The sequence below is a fragment of the Taurulus bubalis genome (assembly GCF_910589615.1).
Source record: "Taurulus bubalis genome assembly, chromosome: 12".
Taxonomy (NCBI): Eukaryota; Metazoa; Chordata; class Actinopteri; order Perciformes; family Cottidae; genus Taurulus; species Taurulus bubalis.
The window spans coordinates 3,861,367-3,876,588 of record NC_136600.1 but is presented as its reverse complement, the minus strand read 5'-3'; the positions used below and the strand labels follow the sequence as shown (position 1 = coordinate 3,876,588).

General features: G+C 43.8%; 1 protein-coding gene across 1 annotated transcript; it reads right to left on the bottom strand.

The window, feature by feature from the left end:
• Positions 1 to 3,696: 3,696 nt before the first annotated feature.
• LOC306744819 (lysosomal-associated transmembrane protein 4B-like) lies at positions 3,697 to 12,199 on the bottom strand (the record flags this gene model as incomplete). The annotated part of the gene is made up of 7 exons (XM_079227508.1): positions 3,697 to 3,777; positions 6,482 to 6,577; positions 8,681 to 8,779; positions 8,912 to 9,034; positions 9,383 to 9,456; positions 11,330 to 11,441; positions 12,104 to 12,199. 7 exons carry the CDS (start codon positions 12,197 to 12,199, stop codon positions 3,697 to 3,699), a joined length of 681 nt encoding a protein of 226 aa, XP_079083634.1.
• Positions 12,200 to 15,222: the final 3,023 nt, after the last annotated feature.

Here is a 15,222-nt window from a genome sequence, read left to right as displayed (position 1 = left end):
GCTTGGTAACGGACTCTGTGTCAGGAAGGGAACTAGTGAAATGCTACATGCAAGTAATTGATGAGGAGGGGTATAAATAGGGAGAACTTTCACCTCCTGCACATTTGACCTCCTCAGCTTCAGAGTTTACATTTTAGTGTTTCCATGTGCCGCACACAGCATCGGTGTTGTCAGATTGGACATGCAACACATTCACACGCGCTCTGGGTTCTCGTGGGTCTCCACACGAGAGTCAAGTTGTCCCATCTGCCGCCAAATGAAGTGGACAAAGGTCTGCACGAATGGGCTTTTGGGTGCTTTGCTGCACAGTTGGTTTAAAATGATTTAAGAGAGGCTGAACAGAGCCACAGACGGTTTCCCCATCCAGTCCCCAGGAGAGCCGTCGCATCCACTGAGTCTGAAACCTGTCTGTGATCGGTAGAAATAGCACAACGGTTGCATTGGTCATAGAGGACGACTCTTAGTTCTAAGGCAACACGTAAGTTTGAATTTCCGGACTTCTGAATGGAGATCTGAATGTCTCCCTCAGCTCCGTTCAGGGTGACGACACTGACTCAGTGTCTGTTTGCAGTACATGGAGCAGCTGACCTGAGACCTGCGGGAGTCACACATCCATGTTGCATCCCACAGAGCGGTTGACCTCTGACCTCTCATCTGTTTGACGTCTCTCTGCCACAGGTCTGACAGCTCTTCATCAATTATCCATGAACGCAACAAATGTATTGTCTATTGTTCTTCTGTTTTGTTTGTATCCAGAGCCCCGAGGCTCCAGAACAACCTGTCACAGGAAATATGGCTCTTCTACGTCGCCTCCATGAACATCTGATCTGGAAGCATATCTCATTTTATCTGAGCTGCCGGTTTATTTGATTGATTTTTTATTTGATTTTTCACCATTAATTTAAGTATTTAAGTTTATTATTAGTAGCATTTATAATGCACATAATAATAGTGATAATAATAATTAAATATCAAAAGACCACAGTATCAAACTTAAATGTTTTCCACTATCCATAATGTGTGGCCAGATGATTCATTTAATATGGATATAATTTTCCAAATCATTTAAAACTGATTATAAACTGCTACGTGAGCGGCAAATAACGCATTGGAAACATATAATGATCCTTCACGTTTTCTTTTAAATAGGATTTATTTTGACAGAGATTGTGTGTGTGTCTGAAAGGTGACGTCGTCACAGAGCAACCCCTCTCACGAGTGGAAGCCGAGGCGTGTGTTTACTACGAAACATGAACACAGCGAGTACCTACCGGGGTTTCATGGGACCTGATTTCTGTTTTGCACATTCCCCGGCCTTTGATGGCTTTTCCCGATGCAGCTGATGGAAACTACAATGAAATCCATCCTTTAAGTAAACACAGAATACAGGTCCCAGCTGGTGATTCCTCTCTACCTTTCTGTTTTTTTCTATTGTTTTTTCTAACCACGTGTTTTAAAAAGAAGAGTTTTTTATCCTTTAAGTATGCGAGTAGAGCCGGCAGTGCTCAGCCACTCAACATACTCCTGCTATCAGGAAAATAAATAAAAACCTACTTACCCCGTTAGCAAGGTTCTCAATAAAAGCCCTCTGAGTGAAGAGAGGAGTTCCAGCAGCAGGAATCAGTCACGAGTGGCTCCAGACGGTAAACATGCAGACCCCAGACTCCATCCCCTCTCGGTCCTCCTCCTCTAACTCAAACCACGGAGACGCCTCTTGTCAGGCAGCAAGAAAACCTCTGGATACTTTTTACAGCTAAACATTTCATAATGAGATATAGGTGGAGGTGGGCATGAGCCCTAAAGCTTGTTCTTACGTTCAATAAATAAAAATACTTTCAAGGCTTGAAAAGGTTTTTAAAGGTTAGACATTGCACACTTATTTTCCCGTGTTGTACGCAATAAGTAATTTATTGAAAAAAATCCGAATCAGCGGTTATACTGCTGAGGTGTGTAATGGGAAAATTTAGTGTTGTAACAATACAGTCTAAATTGAACCTTAGATGATCCTCAGAGGTGAGGGACCAAATGGCTGAGGCAGGAGATGGGAAAGTACTGGGATCAGAGATCTTGTTGACCTGTCTTCATTTGTATATGGAGGGGTCGTAAACAGATAAGGTGTTGATTGTCAGGACAAAGGGGATGTACGTTCTGTTTGGCGGGGACAGTGGGGGTTCATGTTTCTCGAACAGACTCAGCAACTTGGTCTCCTTCATTGGGGGGGTGGAGGCGGAGACCTCATGGTGTTATAAAATGGGCTGATGACTGTTGCTTCTTTGAATTCTGTGTTACAGGCTGCGCCAGTAGCTGTGACAGACTTTTCCTTCCTGCAGGAATAAACGGACTTAAGACAACTTTGATTCAGAGACCTCATTCCTTTTTAACAGATCTATAGTAAAATCTTTCATTACAGGTGTCAGTTTGAACACGTTTGAATTCTGTCCTCTAAGACAACATGTATGTGTATTGTCCTGCAGGCGACTGTCATCTTTAAGTGGTGCTTGGATCAACTCCCCACACCTCCAAAACTTTGAGTTCACGGACAACCTTGTACCTTCAAAATAAAACAAAACAATCTGTCGGTGAAATTAGACTTTTAATACACAAATACATCTTTTATTTTTCATACAGCAGCAGCCCACAGGTTTGACTTGTGTGTCCTTGCACGACATGTTGTGTCCAGGAAGCAGCCGGCCAATAGCTGCATCTGGTGGAGCAAACGTGTATGTTTACACAGAACAGAAGCTCCCAATGGTTTCAATTGAAAAAACACAAGCGGGCCCGTATTTACTGAGCTCCTGGAGCCAGAGGGCCCCGATCTAGAGTCGCTGCACGTTTCCTCGAGCGACTCATTCATAGCAACTTCAAAGAGCACACTGATTCCAGATCAGCACTGCTTCTGTGCTTTCAGAATAGATTAATAGCCGGGAATGCGTTTCTTTCTCGTCCATCAGTAGAAACACACGGTCACATTTTAAAGTTATGACGGTCAACCAGCACAACAGATCGGTTTGTTGAGGAATAAAACGGGAAAAGAAGGAGATATGTTCAATATACACTAGGTTGCTCTGTGATCATGTCAGAATACAGGCAGACGCGTTTCTTTGGGACAACTTCCAGTCGAGGGGACACTTCACACATGGGTCGCCCCGTAAAGGGCCTTCCATCAGAGAGAAAGTTAGGAGTAAAGGCAATCCGACGATGATCACGAGCAGACACGAGACAAACGGGAAACACACAGCGACTGTTCACTCATCACTCCGGGCAACAAGATCATTTGTGCATAAGTTAGATGTGACTATCAAAGGTAGGACACAAAACACTATTGCGGTACACACAGAGCGTGACTAGAAGTAATACAAATATATAGTATCTAACACTTTCGCGTGCCTTTTTGCACCCAAGTTCAAATTCATTGAAATGCACCTCACGTCTGGAAACAGAAACAGAGGATGCATGGAGGCGGTACGAGCTCACCAATGAAACAACAGGAAGGGATGAGAGGTCACGTGGTGGTAGAGGTGTGTGCATGTGCATACGGTGATTAATATGCGTCGGTGCATGCATGGGTGTACTGGAATGTCTGTGTAGCTACAATATATCCGTGGATATATTGTACGCTGGAGAGGCAGTGTGATGCATACATCTTGCTGGGGTGGTGTAGGGGGGGTTCCGGTCAGCAGGATGCTGGGAATGTTTTCATGCTGTGGCGGTGGTGTACGGGGGAGGAGCCTGCTTGGGAGGGACGCTGACGCTGTCGTCGTACGGAGGCATCAGCACCTGATGAAGGGCGAAGAGGAGGAGAAACAGACTTAGGTTAGTGTGAGATGTTCGATCACATGACTTCGCAAGAGAGCAGGTGCAGTTTGAAACAAAAAGAGTCAAATAGTGCAAAATGATGATAATTCTGTCAATTGCTTTTTGTTAAAGTCACATAATATGACACCAGTTTTGGTGCAAAGGGTCTTTCAAATTATGTGTTCAACTCATGGATGAAGCATCAGTGTGTCCTCTGTTTTGGTGAAATCCTAATGTGCCGTTTGTCAAAATGATTGTTCCATTAACATGGGAAGTTTAAGATAATAGTGGGGAGGGCCCAAAGCAAATATTAATAACCTTGGGGAAGTTTTTATTAAAGTAAAACGAAAGGTTTTACTTTAATAAACCCTTTTTTGGTTCAGTACAAAGTAGCTTGACTATTTGTTTCATTCTTGGATGATACATTGATTCATTGTTCCAGATAAAAATTATTATGCAAAATATTTTGATAATGAATTAATAGTTTAGGTTGTGTCTGAAAAAAAAGAAGGAAAAAAAGCAAAACTTGTACTGGTCACAGCTTCTAAAATGTGAATATTTGCTGGTTGTCTGTGACAGTAAAATGAACATCTTTGGGTTTTGGACTGTTGATCAGACAAAACCAGAGATTTAGAGATGGGCTAGATATGGGATAGTGGCCAGTGATTTAAGCTATTGACCTAGTTATAGATATGAAGCTTTAGCACTACATCATGTGTTTGTCAGCTAGAGACAGAGCTTCTAGTCATTTAACTCATGAAGTTTTTTTGTATTACCCCCCTCGCCCCCCCCCCCCCACTAAAGCTTGCTGGTGTCACCCCCGTGCTGAAAAAACATAACTACCGGCCCATCTCTAACCTCCCCTACCTGTCCAAAGTCCTTGAGAGAGCTGTTGCATCACAACTCAAGTCCCACCTCAATCTCCACAACCTCTACGAACCCTTCCAATCCGGCTTCCGTTCAAAACACAGCACAGAAACCGCCCCACTGAAAATCCCAAACAACATACTTCTCTCTGCTGACTCTGGCTTCCTCACCATCCTCATCCTTCTTGACCTCAGCGCTGCCTTTCGACACTATCAACTCTCACGTCTCCAGCAATCCCTTGGTATAACTGGCACTGCCCTCTCCTGGTTCACCTCATGTGTCTCAGACCGACATCAATTCATTGCCATAAATAACTGCAAATCCTCCACCTCCCCAGTGGCCCACGGTGTCCCCCAAGGTTCGGTGCTTGGTCCCCTCCTCTTCATCATTTACATCCTCCCACTTGGACAAATCATTCGTCGTCATGGTCTTGATTTCCACTGTTACGCTGACGACACCCAACTCTATTTCTCCTCTAAGACCATCACCTCAGTCACCCACTCCACTCTCACCTCCTGTCTCACTGATATAAAATCTTGGATGCAGCAGAATCCAGCAATAAAAAAAAAAACTTCCTTTATGCAATAAATCTGAAATGCTCATCGGCCCTAACTCCCTCACCCGCTCAGCCCAGACCTTCTCTCTGCACATTGATGGCTCCATCGTCACACCCTCCACCCAGGTCCGGAACCTCTACATCATTCTCGACCCCACCCTCTCTTTCCTACCCCACGCCAACCACGTCACCAAAACTGCCTTCTTTCACCTCGGGAACATTACTCGCCTCCGGCCCTCCTTGTCCTCTGCCACCACTGAAATTCTCATCCATGCACTCATAACATCTAGACTTGATTATTGCAACAGCATCCTCTACAGCTCCCCCAACAAAATTATCAACAAACTTCAATATGTTCAGAACTCTGCCGCTCGACTGCTCACCTCCACCTGCCGCTATGACCACATCACCCCGGTCTTATGCAACCTCCACTGGCTCCCAGTCAAATACAGGATTGACTTTACAATCTTACTCACCACTTGCAAAGCCCTAAACAATCTGGCCCCTCCCTACCTTTCAGACCTCCTCCCCCTTCATGCCCCGACCCGTTGCCTCAGGTCCGCCAATTTGAACACTCTGAAGACCATCAAGACCAAGCGTCGGACCTGGGGTGACATGGCCTTTTCAGTCGCTGCACCCCCCCTCTGGAACGCCCTCCCCATCCACATCCGTCAAGCTCCCACCCGATCGTCATTTAAGCAAGCCCTCAAAACACACCTCTTCAAACTCACCTTCACCTGCTAACCCCTGCTTCCTACCCTTCACCTGCTAACCCCTGCTTCCTACCCTTCTCCTGCTAACCCCTGCTTCCTATCCTTTACCTGCTAACCCCTGCTCCCTACCCTTCACCTGCTAACCCCTGCTCCCTACCCTTCACCTGCTAACCCCTGCTTCCTATCATTCACCTGCTAACCCCTGCTTCCTATCCTTCACCTGCTAACCCCTGCTCCCTACCCTTCACCTGCTAACCCCTGCTCCCTACCCTTCACCTGCTAACCCCTGCTTCCTATCATTCACCTGCTAACCCCTGCTTCCTATCCTTCACCTGCTAACCCCTGCTCCCTACCCTCCACTGCAGGACTAATTCCGTTGCAGCTTCTCCAGCTGTTTTATGAAATGACTGAGCCTTTAAAAATAAAGAAAAGTAAAAACCTCAGGGTTAGGGGCACACACTGTTGGTCTACTACTGGATATGATATCGGCGCCCTTATCGTCTAAACCTTGATTTCAAACAATGACGTCAGCGTGGTAGAGGGGACTTACCGTGGTGTCATTGGTCGTGACGTAGAGCAGGATTTCTGAAGCCCCCCGGCCGCAAACATATCTGTAGCAGTTCCACACACAAGCCATCAGGTAGGCCTGACATCGCACAGGAAGAGAACACAACCGCAGATTAGAAGCTTGAACTGCATCACGTCAACATCTTAGTTCACAAAAATCTAAAATATACTTCTTAGTTCTTATGGTAAGTGGTACATTATTTGGTTCATGTGTCGAAGTATACATATTCAGCTTCTCGTGACAAAACACAGATGGCTGTTAGCCCTGCTAGCGCAATGGATAACTTGTTGGTCTGTCCTCCACTTTGGTCCAGACGCAAATATCTCAACAACCATTTCATGGATCGTCTCAACATTTTACAGACATTCATGTTATTCTTGGGATTAACTGTAATAACTCTGCTAAAAACCCTTGGCCTTTCAGCGCCATCGTACGGTCAAAAAACTAAATTCTCCAAGACTTTGGTTCGTGACACAATAGTCATTCCCATGAACCTCAGCTCCATTCTGAGCTAACTAGCATGATAACAAGCTACGCTAAGATGGAGGAGGAGGTTTCAACTGTGAGCATGTTAGCATGAATTTAGCTCAAAGTACAGCCTCACGCTATAGTTTTTTAGTAGAATTGTAGTTTCAGGAAACCGTATATAAAATAATGAGGTCATCTCATCCCAAGGGAAGCTGTGGTGGAAGTGTAACAGTCTTGTCTTATATATTCTATATTCAGAGTAGCAAAAACAACTTGCTGTTGTTCTCTGTCATCCAGGAATCATCTGGCTCTCGGCAGGGAGCTTGCTACTGGAACTCCCCGGCCAAACACAACACCATCTGCTGAATCCATCCGCTGGCACCCACTAAAGCCAGACAGAGCTCTCTAACTTCTACAGCAACCAAATAAAGAAGCCACTTCAATGCTCTGACTGCTAGGTTTAAACAGCCTCCGTGGGAACCGGAGGACATCCATTTGGAACAACAGAGATCATTCAATTAAGCTCCCATTACGCCAAGCAAAAGGTTTGATAACAATGCCGATTGTGCAAAGCAAATGATTCCATCGGTCAGAACCGATTCTGGGTCTCACTAATAAAGAACAATTAGCGTATCCAATCGAAAAAAGGAATTCATCTATGATACTCCAAACCACAACCACTGCTATTAAAATAAGCTGTTTGTTTTATAATCTCAGACTTGGCATTGGTTATTACAGAATGCAAATGTGATTGGTTGTCAGCAGAGCTGCATCATAACCACAACAACTTATCTGACGACTCTACTGGATCATCTGTAGCGACACAATACAAAAGAACAAGACTGATAGTATATAGCCATGCTAGCAGCTCTGTGGGGCTGGACCTGGACCAGAAGTGTGACCAGTGTGCAACTCCTCTGGTTGTATAGAAGTCTATGCTTCATGTGTTAAAGTTGCATTCATTCTCCTGTCCACCGGGGGCAACTCCTCTGGTTGTATAGAAGTCTATGCTTCATGTGTTAAAGCTGTATTCTCTCTCCTGACCACCAGGGGGCGACTCTTCTGGTTGTATAGAAGTCTATATAAATGACTCTACTTCTCTTGATTTATTCCCTCAGTAAACATTGTAAACATGAGTTTATGTCTCAATCTCTAGTTTTAAGTCTTCTTCAATACAGCATGATGTTCATTTAGTACATTATGGTCATTTAGAGTCAAACAGACCATAAAGCAGGGGATGCTTTAGGGCGGGGCTACAAGGTGATTGACAGGTCTCAACCAGAGCCGTATACGGCGTCAAAATGTCACTCCTCCTCATTCCAAATATAGGAAAAGTCAGGGATCATCCAAGTGAGTAGGATGTATCATCTGGGTACCATGAGCGTTATGGCAATCCATCCAATAGCTGATGAGATATTTCAGCCTTGCCTTAGAGGTGGATCGATTGACATCCCTCGAGTCATGCCGCATGGTTAAAGAGATACAAGTGACAGACAGGTAATTTGTCACTGCGATATTAAATCCTGCCCATATTGTGGGAAAGCCAACAGCGGCAAAGTAGCTATCCGTAGATCCCATTACACATCCTTGGGGTCTACATCTGGACAGAAAGAACCAGGTGCCTGTGCAACAATGTTTTCTGTTATCATATAATTCCTGGCAGGCCTGCAATAAGTGCTGCTAATAGCATGAATGAAGGTGTGACAGCGTTACCTTGAAGCCGAGAATGGAGCCGATGAAGAGCAGCACGATGAGGACCAAGCACACGTTACTGAGAGCTGCGATCTCCTCTTTGTAGGGGAAGTTATCCGGCTGCCCGGGAGACAGAACAAAACACATGAGCTGCAGCAGCAGACGGTTCATTAGAGATTAAAGGGAGCACCAGCCGCGAGATAGTAGAGGCATCTGCCCTCCTCAGCTCTCAGAGGAAAACACTTTCCTCACCAGTTGCTGCAGGTAGTCCTGCACTGTGTTTGGGTAAACCACGACGCTGACAGCGACCAGGGCGTTGAGCGCAAAGTCAAATATTTGGTAGCAGAAAAACGGGATGATCCAGGCGGCGCGCAGCTGAAACAAAGATATGTGTCTTTTTTTAGGAACAGTTATGTAGACTTATTCATCTGCGAGCAGCAGGGAAACAAGCTGAGCTCCTTCATAAATCACAGCTTGAACTGGGTCGTATACAGTGTGTTCAAAGAGAATTAAATAAAGGGTAGGGCTATTTGGATTAGTTCTATTTCCAAAGACTTCAAAAATAGATGCAGCGGAGCTGTAGCCTGGCAACATTCATATCTTTTTCAAATTGTTTTAAACCCGTTTATGTTCTGGAAATGAACGCTTGAGGATCCTCTGATCCGACAACACAGTCAGCGTTGGTCGTAATCAGCAGTATAATCTCAGGAATCATTGGTTTACCTTGAATGCACCATATGTTGCCATCCCGCATATCAGTATCATCAGCAGAGAGATGGCTGAGGCGATGCACATGTCTGGGGCAGAGAGAGAGAGGCGGGGTTAGAAGTCAGTGTGAGGTCTCTCCGGCTCAGGAACGCCGTTTGGATTTTCAAAATCAAATTTGTGAATATGTTCGCAACATCGCGTTCAGCCGAACACCAATTCCATCAACCGGACGAGAGGATTAAGCCCTCCGCTCCATGTCAGCATGACCTCGTATCAAAATAACATTACTAATCATCGCGTTACGTAAGGACAGCGCCGGGAAAACTGAACCGAGTGCAGAACATGTGGCGCTGCTGGGGAAACGTCTCTGTGACCCGTTAGAAGGCCAAGTACATCCGTTATAAACTCTCAATGACATGTGGAGCCCTGAGTCACAGGAGGAATCACGTTTGCTCATCAAAGTGGACAGAGAGGCAAATTATCCCACTTCTTCTTTCTCAGTCTAATTTAGCTGAGTGTCATGAGGGCCGACGGAATCAGACATCTAGAACATTCTAAACCAATTATCTGAAATGCCAAGAATAGAAGAAGCTGTGGCCGTCTTCAAAGGTCAGTCAGAAAGCTGCGATTGATTGAGATGTTTGTTGTGTTTGCCAGCAACATACAGTCACACCAAGTGGATATGGATAAGTCCAATATTCACTCTCCTTTTGGCTCTGTTTTTGGTCTCCTCCAACTCCTGAGAGTTCTGTGTCCAGCTGTCTGCTGCTGCCGGACACAACGCTGCGTTCACGCTGCGAGCTTCAGTGCTCAATCCACATTTATTCCTCAGGTCTGATTTATTTGTAACTTTAAAATGTGGCTATTATCAGATTCCAGTGTGAGCTGAGCTGCAGCACACTGCGGTACAGTATAAAACATGGAGTCTGCTGAAGTCAGCGTTTACGGCTCAATATAGAAGTTGATGTGCAGTGGAGGCCGGCGAGGAGGTAACGAGGACATGTTAATCGTGTTCTTCTCTCCATTGTTTGACATTTTTTGTCAAATAAATTATCTCAAAAAATTCTAAAATTCTTTTTTTATGATTTATGGCAATATAACTGTGTTATACTGCACAAAATACATGTTTGAGTTCCCTCTACTTCTAGCCACGGTTGTGTTGGTTCCAGAGAGGAGCAGGACTTTTATATTCTCATCCGATGTGAGGTCCCGGGACAGAGGGTGTCGTATGTGTACAGATTGCAAATTTGTAATTTGTGATTTTGGGCTACACAAAATAAACTGAATTTAATTGAATATTGCAGTGAACACCAAGGCCACAGACTTGGGGTCCAGAGGGTTTTAAGGACCACATGTGCAAGTGGCCCGAATCTGAAGTTCAGATTCCCCAAAAACAATTGACTTGAGGCCACGTTCATCTGCAGTGTGAACGTAGAGCGACACACTATTCATTTGAAAAAACGAAACAGAGGAACATAAATAAACAAAAATAAAACATCCAAAAATGTGTTGATCATCTGATTTAATAATTAGCAGCATATTTCTATTCCGTATGGAGCGGCAGAGGGGTCAAAGTTTAGAGAAACAAAACAGCTGTCACTACAGCTTGTTGAATATTCAACAACCCTAAAACATCTGAGCCGTATCACAGGGTTCTTGTTCCCACAGACCGGCGGATTGGGTTCTTGCAGCACCATGGGACACCCTCATCGCTCAGAACCGGGACACTACAGTCGTTCCCAACCAGAGGCGCACAGCGGCCCACATCGATGGACATCGGGCTGAAGCTTTAGTCTCAGGTGGAACACAAACCCTGCAGAGGTTCCTCACAGAACCCAAACAAGCTGTTTACCCGAGCAAACGGAACAACATGAGACGGAGCTGTTGAGATATTATTAGAATGCAGAAAAAATAAGAACTACGCAGCCGATTGGTATTGCGAGACACAAGTAGTGCACTTACTGGCGTCATCCATGACATCCAGGTCGTTAGCCAGCTCAGCGCTGGTCAGGTGGTACTGCTCAGGATCGCTGAGCGCCGTGAGCAGGATGAGTAACACCACGGCATTGATGAGCTTAGGGACAGAGGACATATGGGTAGATAGAGGCAACAACACGGACACACTGACACGCACATGCTTAAAAACACACAAAGCCTCTAGAAACCCCACATACTGAGAATAAGACCTCTCTCCACACACAGGAGCCTTTGTGTTGGCGCAGCTTATTATGCAAGATGACTCACACGTCCCCATTGATCAGGTGCATGTAATGGAACATTCTGGGCGGTCACAGAAGCCGCTACCTGAAGGGCCCGATGCTGATTTATTCATAGGGAGCGGAGGGAGCATATTTCCACGGGTGGTGTTTGGGTTAGGTAACCTCTCTCCTGCACATTCAGTTTCACACATCAAGAGAGGGTGCATGTGCATGTTTGCACACATCATTATTTCTAAAAGGCTCCCAATCGTAAGCATAATCATGTATAAAATTAGAGGATGAACCCACCTGAAATTCAGTGAATATAATGCCAGTTTATATAGGCAGAACCCTCTTTTACAGGCCTATAGTATATACCTCAGTCACTTCAAGTATAGCACAATTATACAGATTCAAGATTTGTTAAAAAAATAACAATAATAATAATTCAACCCTTCCCTGTCAGTGAGGGTTGAATTATTGTTTTTATTTTTTGTGCGTGTGCGCAGTAACGCTGCACACACTGAGCGGCGCTCACCATGTACCAGACGCCCAGGATGATGGTCCCTGTGCGGACATGGCAGCACCGGCAGCAGCTCGTGGAGAACCAGCGGTCCCACGGGGAGATCCTCATCTTGTCCGCGCGCGACGGCGGCGTTTGAAGGGAAGAAAGCGCGCGCGCTGTACTGCCGAGCGCCCGGTCCTCTAAACGGCCAACGGGATGCGACTGCGTACGACCTGCGCGTGTCTTCTCACCGCGAGCGGCTTCACGGAGGAGCGGAGGAATGCGGCTTCCGGTTTTCAAAATAAAAACCCGATAATTAATTTGTGTTGTGGTTCAGTTATGGTGGAAATGTTCAGGCATAATCACATTTCATTCTCTCATGTATGATGTAAATGCAATGTAATATATATATATAAATAATATTACTAGTTTCTTTAAATTAGATATTGAACAATGTGTGTATGTTATCGCCAATATTGTACAGGGTTCATACACATTTTGATGGATTTTCATGACTTTAAACCAAATTTCCTTGACCAAACATTTAGTGGAATCTGGGTTGAAAAAGTGAAGTGTAGTATTTAAACTAACAATGAGAATACAAAGCATACAGTAAACCTCAAATGACACAAATGAATGAGAGACAATAGTTTGATTAAAAGAATAACCATTTATATAGATGTCTGTATGTATGCCTGCTTATATTTTGAGCGTCTTTCTTTTAAAAGCATATTCATTATTTCAAACTCAGCGTAAATGAACGTCATCCTCCTTCCATGACTTTTCCAAAACTTTTGGAATTTTATTTTCCCCAAGGACTTTTCCAGGCCTGGAAATAACCATTTAAAAATCCATGACTTTTCCAGGTTTTCCATGACTATAAGAACCCTGATTGCATCACTGCAACAACCGTGGGTTATTATCCTGCCGATCATTCTCCAGATTATTCGATTCATTGTTCTGCCCATCAACATTTCTCAGGAACGAACTGCAGGATGGGATTATGAAAATAGAAGAATGGGCATATAAATGGGGATTTACAAAGACAAGTTCCTCACAAGATAAATCATTGGAAATGAGGTAAAGCTCAAATGAAATAGTCTAGAATGTGTTAAGGCCGAACACCCCAGTGAGGGAAGGACTCATTAATAACGGTTGCGTTGGAAGTGGAGTGATCCATAAACACAGCTGACAGGAGAACGTTCACACCTGGAGGGAAACTCTGACCCGGACGGATCATTTTGGAGACGGTGATGGTGAGACGTTGAACTGAAGCCAGACTGGAGATGTTATATGTGAGAGGCATTTCATTTCACTTCATATCACATGCCACTTACACTTATAGATCCTCTTTATCATAAACATTACTACAAAATAAATGCACTATTTTGTTTTTTATTTATTTTATCTGCAAAAAGGTTTTGTTTTTATGTATTTATAAATGTACATCACTAAGAGGTGTATGGTCTGTATGAAATGTGCTGTATAAATGAAGATATTATTTTTGTATTATTAAACAACAGTGCTATTTGTGCATGTACTAGTGAGTTAACTATTCCATAAACACCTTTCAATTATGAAAGATATAAACCAACTCAAACCTCAAATCAAATTTTGCTTATTATTTCATCAGTGTTGTCTACTCTCATAAGATCAGAGGTGGTCAGCTGATGAAATTATCATTAAAATAACGTCAGTGTTAAATAACTGTAGAACAGGTGAAAATGAACAGCATGTAACTCATTACATGCCCAAAGTAGGGCAGATAAAACTGCATTGAAGGCATTATAGGGTGGATTAATTATATCAATATTTGATTATGGCTGTGATACGGATCAGCAGTAAGCACATCTCTCAGAAAGGAAGATCATATTCAATATCAGGCTTTGAGATATGTTCGGTGCATTTAAAACAACCCCAAAATCAACATTAAATGTGGAAATGGGAGAAATGCAATTAGAATTGAGAAGGATAGAAACATCACTGAACTACTGGATTCACTTAAATCAAGACCACCCAACACTACACACGTTAAACCTGGTTGGGAAATAGAAAAGCTTTGGATGGTGCAATCCAAATATATATATATATATATATATATATATATATATATATATATATATATATGTGTGTGTGTGTGTGTGTGTGTGTGTGTGTGTGTGTGTGTGTGTGTGTGTGTGTGTGTGTAAAAAGGACTTGACCTGAGCTAAAAGTCTGAGCTGGAAAAAGTTTGATTTTACAACTGTAATAATCTATTTGTTCACCGTCCATTATCACAACACATGTGCTTTACATGCCAACACGGCGCTCTGAGCGAGCGATGAGGAGAGTGTAGTCAACTGTATCAAACGCAGCTGAAAGGTCCAGAAATGACCAATCAGAAGCTAACAAAAGATGGTGAAAACCATTCTTGTGCAGATTCAGAGCTTAAACAAAGACTGTGAACCTCCTCTAAAATGCCATGTAGATGGTTCAGAGTGTATTTGTACAGCTTCTTCTCAAATATTTGAAACAAACGTCAGTCTACGCATCATTGTCAGGACTGACTCAAGGACAGAGACAAGCGGAGTCGACCGTGGTGGCTCAGGGTGTGTGTGTTAGAGAGAGAGAGAGAGAGAGAAAGAGAGAGAGTGAGAGAGAGAGAAGGTGGACTACTGCATGCAATGTTTCTGTAAGTTATTAATAACTCACTCTGAATGCTAACCCGTGATATTTCACAGTAAGGTCGCGGGTCGACCTTCTCATCTCAACTGTTTAGCATCCAAAAGAATGCAACACCCGCGTAACCCCTCAGTCCTCGGTACATCTTGCATCCTGTGCATTAAGATGAGGATGAAGTGGATTCCATTACTTAAAAAGGCGACACTATCACAGTTTACTTGAACTATTTTTATTTATTTTCACTTCCTCTTCAATAAGTTACAATAATTTAAATATAAAAATAGATAGCAGTTACAAAACACACACAAAAAGAAAGAAACCGGTACAGTGTGTGTGTTCTTTTGTTGAAACACTCATGACTTTACATGTTTCTGCCTCTAAGACCCAACAACCTCTCCGAGTACCGTAAAAGCCGGGTTACAAGCCGCTACTACCTTCGGTGGTTGTCCCCGCTGTAGCAAGCTAGCGCTGCTGCTAGCTCCCCGCTGTTG